Genomic DNA, 23,081 nt, shown 5'->3' on the forward strand with positions numbered 1-23,081 from the left:
CCATTTAGAATATAATCAACCCTTTAGTTTCTTCTACCAAAGTGCATTGTCGTACACTTCCCAACACGGCGTAGTGTGGAGTTTGGAGACTGTGCTCAGTTGGGTGCTGCCCTCCAGTGTTCGACCGGCAGAAGGACAGGCCGGATCCCCAGGCGCCGCATCATCAATTTGCACGTCACTCAGGGACTTGCACTACACGTGTTTTTTCCTGCGTAATGGGGATGTGTGTGTGTGTGTGTGTGTGTGTGTGTGTGTGTGTGTGTGTGTGTGTGTGTGTGTGTGTGTGTGTGTGTGTGTGTGACTCTCTCACCATTTTGAATGTTTGTTATGCACCTGACCCCCAGAGGAACACTGTCTTGTTTAATTTTATCCACGTATGACCTGAATAATAATTAAACTTTATTTGATACACTTCCTGACATTGTATTCCATCTGCCACCTCTTTGCCCATTCCCATAATCTGTCTAACTCATTCTGTAGCCTCTCTACTTCCTCAAAACTACCTGCCCCTCCACCTACCTACATATTGTCTGCAAACTTTGCAACAAAGCCGTCAATTCCATCATCCAAAATCACTGGCATATGAAGTGGAAAGAATCAGCCCCAACACGGACCCCTATGGAATACCTCTTGTCACTGGCAGACAACCAGGAAAGGTTCCCTTTGCTCCCACTCTTTGCCTCCTGCCAATCTGCCACTGCTTTATCCACACTAGAATCTTTCCTGTAATACCATGAGCTCACAGCTTGTTAATTAGCCTCATGTGTGGCACCTTGTCAAAGGCCTTCTGAAAATCCCAAGTACACAACATCAACTGATTCTCCTTTGTCTATCCTGCTTGCTGTTTCTTCAAAGAATTCCAACAGATTTGTCAGGCAAGATTTTCCCTTGAGGAAACCATGCTGACTATGGCCTCCTTTATCATGTGCCTCCATCCTTAGTAATCAACTCCAATATCTTCCCAACTACTGAGGTCATACTAACTGGCCAATGGTTTCTTTTCTTCTGCCTCTCTCCCTTCTTGGAGTAACATTTGCAATTTTCCAGTCTTCCAGAATCTTGTGGTTCTTGCAAGATCATTACTAAGGCCTTCAGCCACCTCATTCAGAACTCTGGGGTGTACACCAGCTGGTCCAGTTGACTTATCTACCTTCAGATTCCTAAGAACCTTCTCTCTAGTTCTGGTAACGACTCACACTTCATGACCCCTGACCCCTGGAACTTCCGCAGCGAAGACTGAAGTAAAATACTTACTCAATTCATCCGCTATTTCATTACTACCTCTCCAGCATCTTTTTCCAGTGGTCCGATATTCACTCTCACCTCTCTTTTACACTTTACAGTGCCTATAAAAAGTATTCATGCCCCTTTGAAGTTTTCATGTTCTATTATTTTACAACATTGAATCACAGAGGATTTAATTTGGCTTTTTGGCACTGAGCAACAGAAAAAGACTCTTGCATTTCAAAGTGAAAATAGATCTCTACAAAGTTATCTAAATTAATTACAAATATAAAACACAATATAATTGATTGTGTATGTATTCATCCCCCTTTAATCATCACTGTTGAGGCCAATTGGTTTTACAAGTTCAATATTTATTTAAATGGAGATCACCTGTGTACAGTCACAGTGTTTCGATTGATTGGAGTAAAAATACACCTGGATCTGGAACATCCAATTGCTGGTGAGTCAGTATCCTGGCTAAACCACACCATGAAGACAAAAGAACACTCCAAGCAATTCCACGAAAAAGTTATTGAAAAGCACAAGAGATGGATACAAGAAAATTTCCAAGTCACTGAATATCCCTTGGAGTACAGTTAAGTCAATTAACAGGAAATGGAAAGAATATGGCACAGCTGTAAATCTGCCCAGAGCAGGCCATCCTCAAAAACTTAGTGACCATACAAGAAGGGGACAAGTGAGGAAGGCTTCAGCGGCTGAGCTGGGAGAGACTGCACTGACAACAACTGTTGCCCAGGTGCTTCCGACCGGTCTCAGCTTTACGGAGAGTGGCAAAGAGAAAGCCACTGGTGAAAAACACTCTTCCAGAGTTTGTCAGAAGGCATGTGGGCGACTCTGAAGTCAGATGGAAGAATGTTCTATGGTTTGATGAAACCAAAACTGAGCTTTGTGGCCATAGATCAAAAGCTTAAGCCAAACGCTGCACAACATCAAAAATGCACCAACCCTGCTGTGAAGCATGGGAGCGGCTGCATCGTGCTGTGGGCTGCTTCACTGCAACAGGTCTGGAAGGGTTGTGAAGGTAGAGGGTAAAACGAAAGTAGCAAAATACAGGGAAATCCTGGAGGGAAAACCTGATGCAGTCTGCAAGAGAACTGTGATTTGGGAGACGATTTGTTTTCCAGCAAGACAATGACCAAAGCTACACAGGAATAGCTTTAAAAACAACAAAGTTAATGTCCTGGAGTAGCCAGAACAATCCAATTGAGAAGTTGTGGCTGGACTTGAAAAGGTCTGTTCACTCAGGATCCCCATGCAATCTAACAGAGCCTGAGCAGGTTTGTAAAGAAGAATGGGGAAAAATTGCAGTGCCCTGATATGCAAAGCTGATAGAGACCTATCTACAACTTTGGCTGTAATTGCTGCCAAAAGTACATCCACTAAATGCTGACTTGAAGGGGATGAATACTAATGTAATTGATTATTTTGTGTTTTATATTAATTAATTTAGATCACTTTGTAGAGATCTGTTTTCATTTTGACATGAAAGAGTCTCTTCCTATTGTTTGTGTCAAAAAAGCCAAGCTACATTTGCTGTGATTCAATGTTATAAAACATGAAAACTTCTTAATTACTTTTTCAGTTGCCTTCTGTTGGTTTTTAAAAGCTTCCCAATCCCTCTAACTTCCCACTAAATTTTGCTCTATTATATGCCCTCTCTTTGGCTTTCATTTCTCTTGTGGCTTTGATGGTTATGTCATCTTGCCTCTTGAATACTTTTTCCTCTTTGGTATGTATATATCCTGAGCCTTCTGAACTGCATCCAGAAATTCCAACTATTGCTGCTCTGCCGTCACCCCGGCTGCTGACGGCATCCATCCAATCAATCCTGTCCAACTCCTCTCTCGTGCTTCTGTAATTCCCTTCACTCCACTGAAATACTGATACATCTGACTTTAGCTTCTCCTTTTCAAATTTCAGAGTGAATTTTATCATATTATGATCACCTTCCCTGAGTTCTTTTACCTTGAGCTCAATTCTGAGTCTTTGCACAACACCCAATATAGAACAGCTGATCCCCCAGTGGGCTCAACCACGAGCTGCTCTAAAAAGTCATCTCATAGACTCTCTAGAAACTCCCCCTCCTGGAATCCAGCACATTCCCAATCTACCTGCATATTGAAGTCCCCCATGACTATTGTAACAATGCCCTTTTTTTCCACATTTTTTCTATCTCCCATTGGAATTTGTAGGCCACATCCTTACTACTGTTTGGAGATCTGAATACGACTCTCATCAAGGTCTTTTTACCCTTAGCTCTGTCAACAATGATTCAACACCTTCCGACTCTGTCACCTCCTTCTAATGGATTTAATTTCATTTTTTAACCAACAAGGCCACACTGCCCGTCTGCCCTTCTGCCTGTCCTTTCAATACAATGTGTATCCTTGGGCATTCAGCTCCTAGCTATAATCTTTCAGCCATGATGCCTACATCATACCTGCCAATCTGTAACTGAGCTGCAAATTCATCTACCGTATTCCATATAGTGCATGCATTCACATACAACACCTTCACTCTTCTATTCACCTTTGTCCACCTTTTATGTTGCAACTCCTGTTGACTCCTTTTGCCCTATCAACAGCTTCTCATCACTTCAAATTCCTTCTGTTTGGAAACCAGATACCTCATCTTCAGTACTGTTATCTGGCTTTCCTATGTTACAACTTGCATTGAAATATGTGCAACTCCGGGCACTGGCTGCACCATGCTCAACATTCTGATTCCTAACTCTGAAGTCTTTCTAGCATCTCCACTAACTGTTCTGGCACTCTGGTTCCCATCCCCCTGCAACTCTAGTTTAAACCCCACCATCCAACATTAACAAAACTTCCCACTAGACTATTAGTTCCCCTCCGGTTCAGGTGCAAACCGTCCCTTTGGTACAGGTCCCACCTTTCCTGGAAGAGAGCCCAATGATCCAAAAATATTAAGCTCTCCCTCCTACACCAGCTCCTTAGTCATGTATTAAACTGTATAATCTTCCTAGTTCTGGCCTCACTAGAACGTGACATGGGCAGGAATCCTGAGATCACAACCTCAAGATCCTGCTCTTTAACTGAGCACCTAACTCCCTGAACTCCCTATGCAGAACCTCGTCACTTGTCCTACCCATGCAATTGGTATCTACATAGACCACAACTTCTGGCTGTTCTCCCTCCCACTTAAGAATGCTACGGACTAAATCCAAGATAACCCAGATCCTGGCACCTTGGAGGCAACATACCATTAGGGAATCCTGTTTTCGCCCACAGTACCTCCTGTCCTTTCCCCTAACTAACAAATCCCTATCACCAGACCATGCCTCTTCTCCCTACTTCCCTTCTGAGTCAAAGGGGCAGACTCAATGCCAGATACCCAACCACTGTCACTTCCCTTTGTTTGATCATCCCCTACACCCCCGTCCCAAAGTGAGAAACCTGTTGTTGACGGGGACGGCCACATAGCCACAGTACTCTGCACTGGCTGCTTAACTCTTTCCCCTTCCTGACTGTCACCAGTTTCCTGTGTCCTGCACCTTGGGTGTAATTACCCCTCTATATGTCTGATCTATCACTCCTTCAAATTGATCCGGAGTTCATCCAGATTCGGCTCCAACTCCTTCCCACAGTTTGTTAGGAGCTGCAGCTGGATGCACTTCTCGCAGTTGTAGTGATCGGGGACACTGGCAGTCTCCCTCCCTTCCCACCTCCCAAAAAAGGAGCATTCACTATCCTGCCTGACATCTTCTACTGTCCCAGCTGAGCAGATATAAAGAAGGAAAAATACTGAAGTTTTTCTTTCCTTTGATTTCTGAGTGAAGCACCTCTTCACTGAAGGCTCGGAGCTGAAGCTTTGAGATCACTGTTCTAACTATGTCCACCCAGATGACGGCCACAGCACTTGCCCCTGCCTTCCATTAATTTGCTCTTACTAATCAATCCCAACACTGACCGGTTGCTGGTCAAAGCTCTATTACACTGCCCCAACCCGCTCCTGCCTTTTATTCTCGGGCAGTGGACCTGATTGAAGACCCCTTCTCTCCAAACTTCCGACATCCGGATTGGTCACTGGTCAAAGCAGAGCAGCTGCCTTACCAAGCCATTATCTATCCAGGCAGAAAGCTTTCTGTCGTACATAGTTAAATTTGGGAGATGCTGAATTTCTTCAGCTGTCTGAGGAAATAGAGATATTGGTGAACCTTCTTGGCCTTAACATCAACGTGGTTGGGTTGGGCCAGGACAGGCTATTGGTGATGTTCAGTCCTGGCAACTGGAGGCTCTTAACCCTCTCAAACTCAGCACTGTTGGTGTAGACAGGAATGTGTGCACTGCCCCCTCCTACCTGAAGCCAATGACTAGCTCTTTTGTTGATAGTGAGGGGGAAGGTTGTTGGCATGACACCATGTCAATAAGCTCTTTATCTGCTTCCTGTACACCAACTCATCGTGATTTGAGATACAGCCCACTATGGTGGTATCATCTGCAAACTTGTAGATGCAGTTGGAGCAGTTGTGAGTGTACAGGAAGTAGAGTGGGCGCTGATCACCAGTTTATATTAAACTGTATATTACTATTAACTAGTGATGTAGAATAGGAGTGTAGCAGGCTGAGGGGTGATCTTATAGAGGTACAATATATGAGAGGGGCAGAGACTGTGTGAGTGCACTCTGAGGTTGGGAAATCATGATCTAGAGGACATAGGTTTAAGGTGAGAGGGGAGAGATGTAATAGGAACCTGAGGGTCAATGTCTTCTCGCAGAGGCGGGTCAGTGTATGGAACGAGCTGCCAGAGGAAGTGGTTGAGGCAGGTACATTGGATGTGTACATGGACTGGAAAGTTTCGAGCAGAGCTTCCCAACCTGGAGTCCATAGACCCCTTACTTAATGGTATTAGTCCATGGCATAAATTAGAATTGGAACCCCCGGTTTAGAGGGATGTTGGTCAAATGTGGGCAAATGGACCTCGCTTAGATGTAAATCTTAGTCAGCATGGACTGGTTGGACCGAACAGCCTGTTGCAGTACTGTACAACTCGATAAGTTAACCTAGGATAATAAAACTGTAAGACATGGGAGCAGAGTTAGGCCATTGGGCCCATTGAGTCTGCTCTGTCATTCCATCAAGGCTCATTCATTATCCCTCTCAACCCCACAATCTTTAATGTTCTTACTAATCAAGAACCTATCAAACTCCATATCACAATTACAGCACGGAAACAGGCCATCTCAGCCCTTCTAGTCCGTGCCGAATGCTTACTCTCACCTAGTCCCACTGACCCGCACTCAGCCCATAACCCTCCATTCCTTTCCTTTAACCCTTAATTCCATAACCCTTCATTCCACTTTAAATATACCCAATGACTCGTCCTCCACAGCTTTCTGTGCCCATGAATTCCACAGATTTACCATCCTCTGGCTCAAGAAATTACCCCTCATTTTTATTCTAAAGGGATGTCCTAGTATTCTGTGACTCCCTCTGGTTCTAGACTTCCCCACTTTGGGAAATATCCTCTCCACATCCACCCTCTCTATACTTTTCAATATTTGATATTGAAAATGAGATCCTTTCTCCTCCTCCTCCCCCCCCCCATTCATCTGGACTCTAGCAAGTACAGGCCCAAAGCCATCAAACACTCCTCATATGTTAACCCTTTCATTCCAGGATTATTCTACTGAACCTCCTTTGGACTCACTCCAATGCCAACATATCCTTTATTATAAAAAGGAACTCATAACTGCTCCAGTACTCCAAGTGCAGTCTGACCAATGGCTTGGGAATTTCACAGCAACTTGAGGGATGACTTTTTCAATGCATGGAACGAGCTGCCAGAGGAAGTATTTGAGGCGGGTTCAGTAACATTTAAAAGACACTTGGACAGGAACATGCAAAGGAAAGGTTGCAAGCAGAGGTTCTAAACCAGGGTCCGCGGTCTTCATTTTCACTGACCTCAGCTGAAATTCAGCATATCATTCCATTAAGAATGTAGGCAACAAACCACAGCACGACGAGCTGTCTGATGATGCAGTGTCACCGAGCTTGGCAATTGGTTTGCAGACATTTCATCACCGAGGGGTAGCCAATCACTATGGAGGCAAGCGAACATGGGCCTATATAAACGCAAGCACTCGCAGAGGGAAGCACCAACAACTGCGCACTGAGGCTGTCTCCTCGGCTAGTGATTAAATGTCTACAAGCCAATTACCAAGCTTGGCGAATATCATAAAATCGAACGCCTCAGCCCGAGCTACCAACATTCACCGCCATCCTGAAGTATTAGCAGCACCTGAGACTTTGGCTTTAATTCCATTTGCAACAACATATCTTTGTGAATCAGGATTTTCAACACTTGTAACCATTAAAATAAACAAAATCTAAATCTAAACCCTAATGCTCTCATTCAAGCCGAGCAACAACAGCCTTCACACTAAGATGCCTTTTTTAAAAAAAATAATAATTTTAGCTTGCCTATAATTTAAATATATAGTCCTATTATTTAATGCATTAGTAAAGAAATGCTTTTTAATACTTCGATAACTGTACTTCAATATAACTGGTTTCTTTTGTAATCCTATGGATTTTATTTTGTACGTTTCAATATATTATTTCGAGAGGGAGTCCACGGGCTTCACCCGACAGGCGAAGGGGTCCATAGAAAAAAAGATGGTTGAAACCCCAGGATTATTTATTCATTGAGATACAGCACGGACCAGGCCCATTGAGCCCTTGAGCCGCACTGCCCAACAATCCCCTGATTTAATCCTAGCCTGAACATGGGACAATTTACAATGAGCAATTAACCTATCAACCAGTAGGTCTTCGGACTGTGGGAGGAAACCCACGTGGTCACGGGAAGAACATGCAAACTCCTGTGGGAATGGAACCTGGGTCGCCTGTACTGTAAAGCATTGTGCTAACCATTACACTACCATGCCACCCCATTTAGAATGTGGGCAAATGGGTCGATCTTCAGTGCCAGTCTTGGTCAACACGAACTGAAGGGCCTGTTTTGGAGCTGTATGACTGGATGATTTAACCTGATATCGTCAGTAAACCGTGGAGAGCAGTAAACAGTCGATGCTTTGGGCTGAGACCCTGCAACAGGCCTCAGCCTGAAACATCAGCTGTTTAGTCCTCTCCGCTGATGCTGCCTGACCTGCTGAGTTCCTCCAGCAATTTGCATGTTACTCTGGATTTCCACCGTATGCAGAATCTCTTTGTGTTTATAATCAGCAAACCTGTTCCAACTTTAAAAGGTACATTGCAAGTAGAAACGTCTTTTTCATTCTATCAGTTCTGAGGCAAACAGAGTGTCTGTTGCCTGGTAGGTCTCTGAAACAATACAACTCACTGTCCAAAGTGCACGGGGCAGCTTTGTACACAGAAACACTTGTAACCTGAGAAATCTGACTGCTCCCAATAAAAGGATTGTGTGCCAATATAATCAAAAAGAAGGCGAGATTAGCCAAACATTTAGACTGCAGAAGCAATGGAGAATCTTTTGTGAAGGCATTAACATCTCTGACATTAACATAACATAGACTACCACAAGCAGAATTATTTGTTATCCCTCATTATTCAAGGAAGCAACCTTTGTACAGTTCTTGACTCCGTACACAGTATGGCATCACCCAGCCAACGGCCATTATTCAACTCTGTCCACAACAGGCCGGTTTTCCCGGCAGCCACTCCCCGTTCCCATTCCAACATGACAGTCCACTGTCACAACGAGGCAAGACTCAAGTTGGAGGAGCAACACCACATACTCCATCCGGGTAGCCTCCAACCTGCTGGCATAACATCGATTTCTCCAACATTACCCTTTCCACTTCTTCAATTCCCCATTCTGGTTACCCGCTCAACTCATCTCTTTTCTGCACCTGACCATCACCTCCCTCTGGTTCCCCTCCTCCTTCCCTCTCTTCTCCTATCAGATTCCTTCTTCTTCAGTCCCTTTCCTCTTCCACCTACCACCCCCTGCTTCTAACTTCATCCTCCCTCCCCAACCCACCCATCTTTCCCCTCACCTGGTCTCACCTATCATCTGCCAGCTTGTACTCCTCCCCCTCCCCACCTTCTTATTCTGGCGTCTACCCCCGCCCCCCCCCCCCTTCTTTCCACTCTGTTGGTATTACATATGTCTCAGCACGACAGAACGTCCTTCTGGTGGTAATGCAACAACAGCCGTCTCCTGATATTACAAGCCACCCCTCGCCATCCGAATCCACAATGTATACTGCTCTTGGTATTTCAGTTACAGAAATTAGTGTAGCATGTGAAATGAATCATTTTGGAAGGTTGAATTTGAAGGCAAATTCAACTCTAGGAAAGGTACTTGGAGATAAAACAACAGAGGGCTATGGGGAAGGGAGGGGTTAGATTGATCTTAGAGTAGGTTAAAAGGTCAGCACAAGATTGTGGGCTGAATGGCCCGTACTGTGCTACAGTGTCCATGGACCCAAGGTCTCTCTGTACATCAAGATAATCTTACTGATGTAAAATTATAATATATTCATTCAAGATTGCCTAATGTCATTTTCCGTACACAAGTATAAAAGAGAATTAAATAATTGTTACTCCGGATCTGATTGATTTTTATTTATATATATGTAAAAAACTCTATAGATATATATGTAGCTGGCTGGTGGCATAGTGGCATCAGCGCTGGACTTCGGGAGCAAGCGTCCCTTGCATGCCCAAGTGTTTTGTCAATGTGGAGTGGACAGCAAGTTTGTAAATCTGTCGAGAGCAAAAGATGTTGGGAATGGCGGGGGACAGGTGGCAGAGACGGAGTGCCAGGGGCATGGATGGGAGGGGTATGGAGGGCTATGGTCCACATGCAGGTTGGGGAGAATAGGCAGACTAATAGTTCGGCATTAGTCAGACCGAATGGCCTGTTTCTGTGTTGTAGCATTCTGTGACTTAATGAAGTACTACAGTTGCTTGTAGGGTTGTCCGCCGAGCCTGTGGGGTGGGTCACAAATGTTTCGTCATCAGTTGAGGCGACAACATCAGAGTGCGACTGAGCGTAGTTCCTGCGGAGTGCTCTCTTTTATACTTGTCTGACTCACTGTTCTGATTGGCTGGTTGTCACACCGGCCACTAGTCTTGGCTGCGTCACGGCCAACTGGACAGCCATGTGATCTCTACGGGCCCGTATCCCGTTTATCGGTCGTCGTGAGCGCTGGTTCCTCAGGAGTTGGCAGCTGACCCCTCAACCCCGCTCCTGCAGACGCATAAGTTCGTAAGTTGCAGAGTCTTCCGCTGAGAACTACTTGCAGTTACCGATACAGAGGAAGTGTAGTGCAGGTACACAAACTACGAGGGTCATGATGGGGCAGACTGAGAGATGAAGGGTTCTGATATCACTGAGGTAGAAGCTGTCCTCGGGTGGGGAAACAGGGTTTTGTAGCTTCTGCCCGACGGGAGAGAGAGGAGAGGTGACATGATAACATATCAGTCAACGTTACAGCACCAATGATCAGCAATGGGCAATTCCAAGAAAACGAGGGCGAGCTGCCTCAATGCCTCTCACCCAGTGGCACTCACATCTACTGCGATGAAGTGCTTTGAGAGGTTGGTCATGGCTCAACTCAGCCTGGACCCGCTGCAATTTACCTATCGCCACCTTGGGTCAGCAGCGGATGCTCTCTCACCATCTGGTACGGAGGGGAGGGGCCGCTGCACAGGATTGGAAAAAGCTGCAGGAAGTTGTAATCTCAGCCAGCTCCATCATGGACACGGTACTTCCCAGCATCCAGGACACCTTCAAAAGCCAATGCCTCAAAAAGGCAGCCCGTCATTAAGGACCCCATCACCCAGCACATGCCCTCTTCTCACTGCTATAATCAAGGTGGAGGTACGGGAGGCTGAAGACACACACTCAACAATTTAATGACAGCTTCTTCCCCTCTGCCATCAGATTTCTCAATGCACAGTGAACCATGAACACTACCTCACTATTTTCCGTCTCTTTTTGCATTACTGATTTAATTATTATATTTTTTCTTTTTGTAACTTATGTTTATTATTATGTATTACAATGTACTGCCACCACAGAGACAACTTTCACAACATGTGCCAGTGATATTAAGCCTGATTCTGAATCTGAGAGTAAGCAGTTTGTTTATTCTCCCCGTGACTGTGTGAGTCTCCTCTGCATAGTCTGGTTTCCTCTGTTACAGTTACAAGGAAAGTGCGGTGTGGGAAGACAAAAAGCTGCAAATCATAATGAGCTACGACGAGGGCAAGGTTCCATCATAACGTACTGGGGAAATGTGATTACAGCAGTGGAAAATCTGTGCTTGAACCTGGTGGCATCTGATTTCAGGCTTTTGTATCTTCTGCCCAATGGGAGGGTAGGAAAGAGAGAATATCTGGGACGAGAGGAATAGAGACACAGGAGATTGTGGACAGACACAGAGTCATAGAACACTACAGCACATCTAGTCTGTACAGAACTATTACTCTGCTTAGTCCCAACAGCCTGCACTGGGACCACAGCCCTCCGTACCCCTCCGATCCACTTAGCTATCCAAACTTCTATTAAATGATGAAATCAATCCTGCATCCACCTCTTGCTCGTTGTACACTTCCATCACCCTCCGCAAGAAGAGTTTCCCCCATGTGTTCCTCTTTCACTACTATGCTGCCCTTAGGACCCAACCTACCCCAGACACACTCCTGCTCCTCTCTCCCATCGAGAAGATACTGGGATCTGAAGCAATCACACAAACTGCTAGAGGAACTCAGCAGATCTGTGGAGGGAAATGGACGGTCGACATTTTGGGAAGAGCTCCTTTGTCTGGACCTAGCTGACATTTTGGATCTGCAGGGGTCTCAAACAAAAATGTAGACTCTCTATTGCCCTCCATAGATGCTGCCTGACCCACTGAGCTCCTCCAGTGTTTTTTTTTTGGTGCCTTGGTAATGCTGACTGCTTCCCTGAATGTTTTCATTGTACCTTTACCTCACCAGGCAATAAACTTGACAGGACTTGAAAATGTTGGAACAGCTCTTGACAAGGTTATTCAGAAGTGATTGTTAGGATGTCTTCCAGGAAGGGGGATGAAAACAAAGAGACGAGAAAACAATGACGGTGGAACAATAATTCAGAGTTAATCCTTACCTGACAAACCCAACTGAGACAAACTTGCTAATGGTGTGGGTGGAAACGGTGTTCAACGTGCTGTTCCACAGCTCAGCCGGAACATAGAAGACATGAAGTTCTAAAACCTGAAAGAGTTCATTACCTTAGGCATGTAAATCTATACCAGTGCAACGTCAGAATCACTCCTTCATCAGAGTTCTGAATGGACAAATAACCCCTGTACACTACCTCACCTATTTTTTGCTCTCTTTTTCATCAACTTATTTATTTTTTATATATATTTCTCTAAGTAAATGAGATTTTTTTTATCATGTATTGCAAAGTACTACTACCGAAAAACAATCTTCACAACATACAGTACTGTACATTTATATATAGCTAGAGTGCCTAAGACTTTTGCACAGTACTTTATTTGTCAATGAGGAGCAGAGAGCAGGTTTGAAAATCTAGCAGGAGCAAAGGATGTTGGGAATGGCCAGGGTGGAGCACCACAGGAGGGGTATGGGACAGTCGGCAGAGAAGTGAGAGCAGCGGGGGGTGGGGGATAGCACGGGTGCAGACACACCCAGCCCTGAGACACCAAATAAGGTCATTTGATTCCAAACAATTGGTTTATTGATCCTTACAGAACATCTCTCTGATGCTTCCTGCTCCCTCCCCTCTGCCTTCCCCTTATCCCAACCATGATTCCCCTCTTCCTCCCCCCTTCCCACTCTCAGTCCACAGTAGAGACCCATATCACAACCAGGTTTATCATCACTCACATATGTCATGAAACTTGTTTTTTTTTGTGGCAGCATTACAGTGCAACATAAAATTACTACAGTACTGTGCAAAAGTCATAGGCGTACACATATTTTATATATATATATACACACACATACAATTACACACACAGATATACTGTATACATTAGGATCCTGTGAAACCATGGGAGCAGAGCAGATGGTTGTACAAACAGCTGGTGCAAATCACAAGTCCTGGTTATGTGACCACTGACACCAGGCAGACAATCTCTGAAGAGTATTGATAATGACTGGGGTCACCTGTCCTGTAAAGACACTGCCCAGAAGAAGGCAATGGCAAAGCATTTCTCTAGAAAAAATTGCCAGGAACTACCCCATGGTCATACAACACACCATTTAATAAATCTCTCTAGCTCTCTCTGTCTCTCCTTAAAGTAAAATAATGCTTAGGAGCCTGTGATCACAATATGATTGAATTCAACTTGAAATTTGATAGGGAGAAAGCAAAGTCTGACATAGCAGTATTTCAGTGGAATAAAGGAAATTACAGTGGTACGAGAGAGGAGTTGGCCAAAGTAAATTGGAAGGAATTATAGGCAGGGATGACAGCAGAGCAGCAATGGTGTGAGTTTCTGGGAAAAATGAGGAAGGTGCAGGACAGATGTATTCCAAAAACAAAGAACTAATCAATGGAAAAATAGTACAACCTGGCTGACAAGGGAAGTCAAAGCTAATGTAAAAGCAAAAGAGCAGACATACAAAAAAGCAAAAATAGCCAGAAGATAGAGGATAGGGAAGCTTTTAAAAACCTACAGAGAGCAACTAAAAGATGCATTAGATGAAATATGAAAACAAGCGAGCAAACAATATCAAAGTGGATAGAAAATCTTTTTCAAGTACGCAAAAAATAAAAGAGCGATGAGAGTGGATATAGGACTGCTAGAAAATGAGGCAGGAGAAATAATAATGGGGACAAAAAGATGGCAAATGAACTAAATGAGTATTTTGCATCAGTCTTCACTGTGGAAGACACTAACAGTGTGCCGGATGTTGTGGTGTGTGAAGGAAGAGAAGTGAGTGCAAGGGAGAAGGTGCTCAAAAAGCTGAAAGACCTAAAGGTACATAAGTCACCCAGAGCAGATGAACTGCACCCTAAGGTTAGAGATTATGGAGGCATTAGCAATGATCCTTCAAAAATCATTGGACTCTGGCATGATGCCAGAAGACTGGAAAACTGCAAATTTACTCAGCTCTTTAAGAAAGGAGGAAGGCAGCAGAAAGGAAATTATAGACTAGTTAGCCTGACCCCGGTGGTTGGGAAGATGTTGAAGTCAATTTTTAAGGATAAGGTTACGAAGTACTTGGTGACACAGGATAAGACAGGACAAAGTCAGAATGGTTTCCTTAAGGGAAAATCTTCCCTTACAAACCTGTTGGAATTTTTGAGGAGATTACAAGTGGAATGAGGAATGAGCTTCCTGTAGAAGTAGTAGAGGCCAGTTCAGTTGTGTCATTTAAGGTAAAATTGGATAGGTATATGGACAGGAAAGGAGTGGAGGGTTATGGGCTGAGTGCGGGTAGGTGGGACTAGGTGAGATTAAGAGTTCGGCACGGACTAGGAGGGCCGGAATGGCCTGTTTCCGTGCTGTGATTGTTATATGTTATATGGTTACAAGTAGGATATATAAAGGGGAGGCAGTGGATGTTGTATACTTGGACTTTCAGAAGGCCTTTGACAAGGTTCCACACGAGGCTGCTTACCAACGTAAAAGCCCATGGCATTACAGGAAAGTTACTAACATGGTTAGAGCACTGATTGGTAGGAGGCAGCGAGTGGGAATAAAAGGATCCTTGTCTGGTTGGCTGCCAGTGACTAGTGGTGTTCCGCTGGGGGTCGGAGTTGGGACTTTTTTTGTGCTGTATGTCAATGATTTGGGTGATGGAATAGGTGGCTTTGTTGCCAAGTCTGCAGATTTTACAAAGATTGGCTGGTAGTGTTGAGGAAACAGGTAGGATGCAGAAGGAGTTACACAGATAAGGAAAATGGGCAAGAAAGTGGCAAATGAAATATAATGTTGGAAAATGCATGGTCACACACTTTGGTAGTAGAAATAAATGTGCAGATTACTTTCTAAACTGGGAGAAAATCCAAAAATCTGAGATGCACAGAACACCCTAAAGGTTAACTTACAGGTGGAGCTGCTGGTGAGGCAGGCAAATGCAATGTTAGCATTCATTTCAAGAGGTCTAGAATACAAGAGCAAGGATGTGATGCTGAGGCTTTTTAAGACACTGGTGAGGCCTCACCTTGAGTGTTGTGAACAATTTTGAGGTCCTCATCTAAAAGATGGGCTGGTTTGGAGAGGGTCCAGAGGAGGTTCACAAGGATGATTCCGGGATTGAAAGGGTTATCATACAAAGAACATTTGATGTCTCTGGGTCTGTACGTGCTGGAATTTAGAAGAATGGGGAAGATCTCATTGAAACCTTTCGAATGTTGAAATGCCTGGACGGAGTAGATTTGGAAAGGATGTTTCCCTTGGTGGGAGAGTCTAGGACAAGAGTGCACAGCCTCAGGATTAAGGGGGGGGTCCGTTTGAAACAGAGATGCAAAGAAATTTCTTTAGCCAGAGGGTGGTGAATTTGTGGAATTTATTACCATAGGCAGCTGTGGAGGCAGAGATTGATAGGTTCGTGATTGGACATGGCATCAAAGTTTACAGGGAGAAGGCCAGGGAATGGGGTTGAGGAGGGGGAAGAAAGGATCAGCCATGATTGAATGGCGGAGCAGACTTGATGGGCCAAATGGCCTAATTCTGCTCCTATGTCTTATGGTCTTATATTTATTTGTTAATTAACTATGTATTGGACTGCATTGCTTCTTCAGCATTTAAGGAACAGCTTCTCCTCCGCCATAAGATTACTGATTGGACAATGAACCCTTGAACACTACCTCACTGTTTATCCCCTCTTTTCACGGTAGTTATTTAATTAATATAAATACTTAATGTAATTTGTAAGTTTTTTTATTATTATGCACATTATTACACCATATGTTGGTGATATTAAAGCTGACCCTGATTGTGATTGTGATACTGAAACAGCCCAGGTTTCGATGGACGTGGTCGTCAGTCAGCTTGGGTGTTGGAGCAAGTACAAAAATCATTGATCAAACTCCACTTGAATGGCGTTGACAGCACCCATTTGCTTTTGGCCCGTAGTTCTGAAACAACTGAAGCAGCAATCAGTGCGTCACAACTAAACATTTATCACATCCCTGGCTAAGTACTGGCTCATGTTTAGTTCAGCCACTAACAGTACACAGAGCAACATTAACTCACAAATAAATTCTTTGGGTCACTGTTGTCTGGGAAATCTGTACGTCCTTAACAAACGAGAAGTGAAAATAGGAGCCCGACATTTAAAAAAGCCTATTTTATTTCCTTAAGACTTGGTCCAATGTTTACAAAAGGACATATGGTCTCCTTTTGCAAACCCAGGCTGAAGATTACAATCACATTGTGAACAATTCAGTTATAAATTCACATAAAAGCAAACAAAAATGGCACCTCCTAACGACTGTATCTGTTTACAAATTCCCTGCATGCCCATCGGTTTCGGGTATTAAACCACCTCTTGGAAAAAAACTCTTTTTAGACTATCAAGGATCAACTTCATTCACCAGACACATTTACATGGATTAGGAATTCGCTGTGGTGTGGGGTCAGGGCATCAAATGCAACAAAAAAGAACATTCAACAATTAAAAAGAATGGGGTGATATGGTAGCGTAGCCGTTACTGCAACGATTTACAATGCCAGTGACCTGGGTTCAATTCCCGCCACTCTGTAAGCAGCTTGTACATTCTCCCTGTGACTGCGCGGGTTTCCTCCGGGTGCTCCGGTTTCCTCCCACTGTCCAAAGATGTACCAGTTGGTAGGTCATTTGGTCACATGGGTGTAACTGGGCAGCATGGGCTCTTTGGATTAGTTGGGCCATCACTGTATCATTAAATAAAAATATTAAAATAAGGAATTAGATAAAATCTTATAGTTAGAGATTGAACTACAGATAGGAAATTAAATGTACATAAAGACATAATTATCAACATGTATTTACAGCATCATAAAAAATGGTTTAAAGTTTATACTGTCTACAAGTAGGCTTCATAGACAAAGGTTCCTTAAGGTTGTCATAGACAGGTGAGTGGCACTGGGGAACAGCTTCCACTACCTATTCAATGCTCCCAATGGCATGCACCTTAAATCGCCTCCGACAACCAAGTCCAGCTCCTGGTCTCCACGTATGGCTCAGCTACTAAGCCCAGCAGAACCGTTTCTACTGACAGAAGGATCAAAGGCAGTTTACCTGCGCCTTAAAACCAGTCACTCCGGGCAGATGGGGCCCGTCAGCTGCATTTGGCAGCTCATCTATAACCATATAACAATTACAGCACGGAAACAGGCCATCTCGGCCCTTCTAGTCCGTGCTGAATGCTTACTCTCACCTAGTTCCACTGGCCCACACTCAGCCCATAACTCTCCATTCCTTTCCTGTCCATATACCTATCCAATTTTACTTTAAATGACAATACCGAACCTGCCTCTACCACTTCTACTGGAAGCTCGTTCCACACAGCTACCACTCTCTGAGTAAAGAAATTTCCCCTCGTGTTACCTTAAACTTTTGCCCCCTCTCAACTCATGTCCTCTTGTTTGAATCTCCTCTACTCTCAATGGAGAAAGCCTATCCATGTCAACTCTATCTATCCCCCTTATAATTTTAAATACCTCTATCAAGTCCCCCCTCAACCTTCTACGCTCCAAAGAATAAAGACCTAACTTGTTCAACCTTTCCCTGTAACTTAGGTGCTGAAACCCAGGTAACATTCTAGTAAATCTTCTCTGTACTCTCTCTATTTTGTTGATGTCCTTCCTATAATTCGGTGACCTATGAGAGGGAAAAGTCTAGTCTCAAAGCTCCACTGCTTTGCGGCTGTACCCACTCTTGGGGAAGGCTTCAGGAGTAAACCCCAAGGGAAAAATCCAGAGCTTGAATCGCAAAGGCGATGAAATCAGCGCTGCTGATGCCAAACAGTCTCGGTCTCTGCCGTTCCTTTGGATTCATCAGGTGTGTGGAGAGGGGGATCCTCCTACATGGGCAGCAGCTTGCTCTCCATATCGTACTGCCCTGGCTTGTGTATCTAGACAGCTAGGACGCAACAACCCTGACAACGGAGGCCTCAGAATAGCTCAAGGGTTTGATGAGGGGTGGGCAGGGCTAACTGGAATGGTTGATTAGATCAACTGGCCAGAGAAAGAAACTTCTAAGATCGTGTGAAGCTTTTGTTTTAATAGACCTGTAGGGAGCTCTTGGAAAAGGCAGTTTACAGGATGGGTAACACACAGTTGATGTGTCGGGTGTCTGATGGCGGAGGGGAAAAAGCTGTCCCTGAAATGTTGAGTGTGTGTCTTCAGGCTCCCTTACGGTAGCAATGAGAAGAGATCATGCCCTGGGTGGTGGGAGTCCTTAATGATGGATGCCAGAACAGTCAAGAGTTCCTAACATTGAAGAAAGAGGGAAAGAAATGGGGAGCGACAGTGGGATAATTTTTTTACGACATATGCCAGTGATATTAAAACTGATTCTGATTTTGATACTAATACGATTTCAGTTGAACGAGACATTATTCCAGTTGCATTCAGACCATTCATCCACTTCTTCAGGCCAACGTTTCTGTACCCACCCCTCCCAAACTTCCGGCCATTATTCCACACTTGTACCATCCTGAAACAGGTTCCCAAACCCCACCTTCTTACCCCTTCCTTTCCAGTTGGATGAAGGATTCCCACCCGAAACATCGACTCTTCATTACTTTCATAGATGCTGCCTGATCTTCTGAGTTCCTCCAGCATTTTGTGTGTGTTACCCTGGATTTCCAGCATCTGCAGAATCTCATATGTTTGTGATTTACAGAATAGGTGGTGCCCACAGCTAATTTTCCTCCCACTTCCTTGTCCCAAACACATGATGTTCCCACAGATGGATATTGTATTAATAGATTATCTGCCTAATAAAATAGCAATGTTCAATGCAGAACTCTTTGTACTGACCAAACTTGCAGTCCGCTGTGCACAGGAAAGGTGATTCAACGGGTGGATAGAAAATGTCTGCTGTTGTTTTCTTCAGTAGGAAGGAGGCAGATTTTCAAAGTTCAAAGTAAATTTATTGTCAGGCTACATATACGTCACCAAATACCACCCTGAGATCCATTTTCTTGCAGGCATTCTCTGGAAAGTAAAGAAATATAATAGCATCCACAGAAAACAAAACACACTCGGACTGACAAACAACCAATCTGCAAGGCAAGTCAATAAATAACACCGAGATGGTGAGTTGTAGAGTCCTTGAAAGTGAGGCTTTAGGTTGTGGGGTCAGTTCAGTGTTGAGGCGAGTGAATCGTTCAGAAGCCTGATGGCTGAAGGGTAATAACTGTTCCTGAACACAAGGTGAGGAAGCCAAGCTCCTGTACCTCCCGTCTGATGGTTCTAGTAAGAAGAGATCATGGCCTGGATGGTAGAGTCCTTGATGATAGAAGCTTCTTTCTTGTGGCAGTGCTCCCTGTAAGTGTACTAAGTGGTGAGGAGGAGTTTGCCTGTAATGGACTGGGCCGTCCACAAGTTTTTGTCGGCTTTTCTGTTCCTGGCCATTGGTGTTTCCATACCAGGCTGAGATGTAACCAGTCTATATACTCCCTCTCTGCACCTATAGAAGTTTGTCAAAGTTTTAGATGACACGTCAAATCTTCGCAAACTTCTAGACAATAGAGGCTCTTTCCACCTCCGATCCCCCAATAAAGACTGGCTCAGAAACCTCCATTTCCCTCCTCCTGAAGTCAGTAATCAGCTCCTTGGTCTTGCTGACATTGAGAGAGAGGTTGTTGTTGTGGCACCTCTCAGCCAGATTTTCAGTCTCCCTCCTGTACGCTGACTCATCACCACCTTTGATTCGGCCAACGACAGTATGGCACTGAAGCTGTGTTTAGCCACACTGCTGTAAGTGTAAAGTGAGTAGAGCAGGGGGCTAAGCACACAGCCTTGTGGTATACCTGAGCTGACGGAGATTGTGGAGGAGATGTTATTGCCAACAAATTGATTGGACTCTACAAGTGAGGAAATCGAGGATCCAACTGAAAAAGGAGGTATTGAGGCCAAGGTCTCAGAGCTTATTGATTAATTTTGAGGGGATGATAGTATTGATGTAGGTAACTTTAGAAAGTTTAAACTGCTCAGCCTTTTCACCACTGACCCCTCAATGAGGACTGGCATGCGTTCTCCTGACTTTCCTTTCCTGAAGTCTACAACAATTCCTTGGTCTTGTTGACGATGAGTGCAAGGTTCTTGTTGTGACAACACCAGAACAGCCATTCTACCTCGCTCCTGTACGCTTCCAAGTTGCCAGTTGGCATTCTGCCAACAGTGGAGTCACTGGAGACTTTGCAGATGGCATTTGCCCTGGGCCTAGCCACACAGTCATGGGTGTAGAGAGACTAGAGTGGTGGGCAAAGCACACATCTTTGTGGTGCACCGGTGTTGATTGTCAGCGAGGGGAAGATGTTATTTCTGAACTGCAGTGACCGTGGCCCCTCAATAGGGAAGCTGAGGATCCAGTTGCTCAGGAGGGTACAAAGGACCAGGTTTTGGATCTTGTAGATGGTGTTGCACACTGAGCTGGAATCGATAAACAGCAGCCTGATGTTAGCATTGCTGTTGTTCGGGTGCTCCGAGGCCGAGTAGAGAGCCAGTGAGATTTCATCTGCTGTAGACCTATTGTGGTGATAGGCAAAGTACAGTGGGTCCGGGTCTCTGCTTAGGCAGAGGCAGGAGTGGATTCTGGCTGTGACCAATCTCTCAAAACAATTCATCACAGTAGACGTGAGTACAGCTGGGCGATAGTCACTGAGTCAGCTCACCCTGCTCTATATTATATATAATTTTAATTGAATGGATTTGACTTTATTACTTACATCCTTCATATACATGAGGAATAAAAACCTTTACATTACGTCTCTATCTAAATATGCAATTTATAGTAATTTATAATAAATAACATAGAAATACAATTGTGTCAGCATGAATTAATCAGTCTGATGGCCTGGTGGAAAAAGCTGTCCCGGAGCCTGTTGGTCCTGGCTTTTATGTTGTGGTACTGTTTCCTGGATGGTAGCAGCTGGAACAGTTTGTGGTTGGGGTGACTCGGGTCCCCAGTGATCCTTCGGGCCCTTTTTACACACCTTTCCTAGTAAATGGCCTGAATCATGGGAAGTTCACATCTACAGATGTGCTGGGCTGTCCGTACTACTCTCTGCAGAGCCCTACAGTTGAGGGAAGTTCCCATACCAGGCAGTGATGCAGCCAGTCAGGATGCTTTCAATCACACCCCTGTAGAAAGTTCTTAGAACTTAGGGCGCCGTACCAAACTTCTTCGACTGTCTGAGGTTTAAGAGGCACTGTTGTGCCTTTTCCACCACACAGCTGGTATGTACAGACCATGTGAGATCCTTGGTGATGTTTATGCCAAGGAACTTAAAGCTATTCACCCTCTCAGCCCCAGATCCATTGATGTCTATAGGGGTGAGCCAGTCTCCATTCCTCCTGTAATCCACAACCAGCTCCTTTGTTTTTGCAACATTGAGGGAGAGGTTGTTTTCTTGACACCACTGTGTCAGGGTGATGACTTCCTCTCTGTAGGCTGACTCATTATTATTTAAGATTAGGCCAATCAGTGTAGAGTCGTCGGCAAATTTAATTAGCAGATTGGAACTGATGGTGGTGACACAGTCATGGGTATACAGGGAGTAAAGGAGGGGGCTTAGTACACAGCCCTGAGGGGCTCCTGTGTTGAGGGTCAGAGGGACAGAGGTGAGGGAGCCCACTCTTACCACCTGCCGGCGATCTGACAGGAAGTCCAGGATCCAGCTGCACAAGGCAGGGTGAAGGCCGAGGTCTCTGAGCTTCCTGTCGAGCCTGGTGGAATTATGGTGTTGAATGCTGAACTGTAGTTTTATTGAGATACAGTGTGGAGTAGGCCTTTGCAGCTCTTCCAGCCACACTGCCTAACAATCCCCCGATTTAACCCCAGCCTAATCATGGGACAATTTACAGAGACCAATTAACCCGCCAACTGTTACGTCTTTGGACTGCGGGAGGAAACCAGGGCACCCGGAGAAAACCCACCCCCACACAGTCCCATGCCATAACACAAGCTTCACAACATATGCCAGTGATATTAAACCCGATTCTGATTCAGGTCAGGCAGTACCTGTGGAAATGAACAAACAGCCAATGTTTTTGCCGAGGCTCTTCATCCGAACGGAAAGACCACAGACATGCCAGATGCTGCGATTTGCAATCTGCCGAGGCGTGCACAGATGCTGAGTTCCTCCAGTGCCTCTAGCATCACTTTAGTTCAGGCTGAATTCAACATTTTATCTCACTAAGCCAACAGCAATAGCCAATTTAAACGGTTACCATGGTAAAGTGGAATGCTAATTGGTAAACAAATGGGAAAATGGTCCTGTGCATTTGACCCTGTTGAAACAAAGTGGTTCTCCACGTTCCTCCTGGATGGGCAGATCTATCATCAGTGCTTGGGTGCCCCAGGTGCTTGCCTCAGGCAGATGTTAAAGAGCATTTGGTTTCTACGACAACAGCAAACCATTCAAAGCAGGGTGGCGGCTTTGATCGCTAACTTAATGGTAGCTAGAAAGTGTTTTATTTAGATATACAGCTTGGAGCAGGTCCTTCCACCCCAAAAAGCCACACCGCCCAGCAACCCATTTATGTAACTCCAGCCCAATTACTGGACAATTTACAATGACCAATTAATCTACTGACCGGTACCTCTTTGGGCTGTGGGAGGAAACCCACACGGTTCACAGTGAGAGTGTACAATCTGCTTAAAGACTGGCGGAATTAACCTCCAAACTCCAGATCACTC

The 23,081-nt window shown here is 44.7% G+C and overlaps 1 protein-coding gene across 1 annotated transcript in view; it reads right to left on the reverse strand.

Moving 5' to 3' along the window:
* spata1 (spermatogenesis associated 1) overlaps window positions 1–23,081 on the reverse strand; it is an 81,130-nt gene that overhangs the window by 42,507 nt on the left and 15,542 nt on the right. Inside the window, exon 2 of the mRNA XM_073062529.1 lies at window positions 12,355–12,461. Within this exon, the coding sequence (XP_072918630.1) occupies window positions 12,355–12,461 (107 nt within the window). The remainder of the gene's footprint in view (window positions 1–12,354; window positions 12,462–23,081) is intronic.

Source organism: Hemitrygon akajei, chromosome 12 (assembly GCF_048418815.1).
Source record: "Hemitrygon akajei chromosome 12, sHemAka1.3, whole genome shotgun sequence".
Taxonomy (NCBI): domain Eukaryota; kingdom Metazoa; phylum Chordata; class Chondrichthyes; order Myliobatiformes; family Dasyatidae; genus Hemitrygon; species Hemitrygon akajei.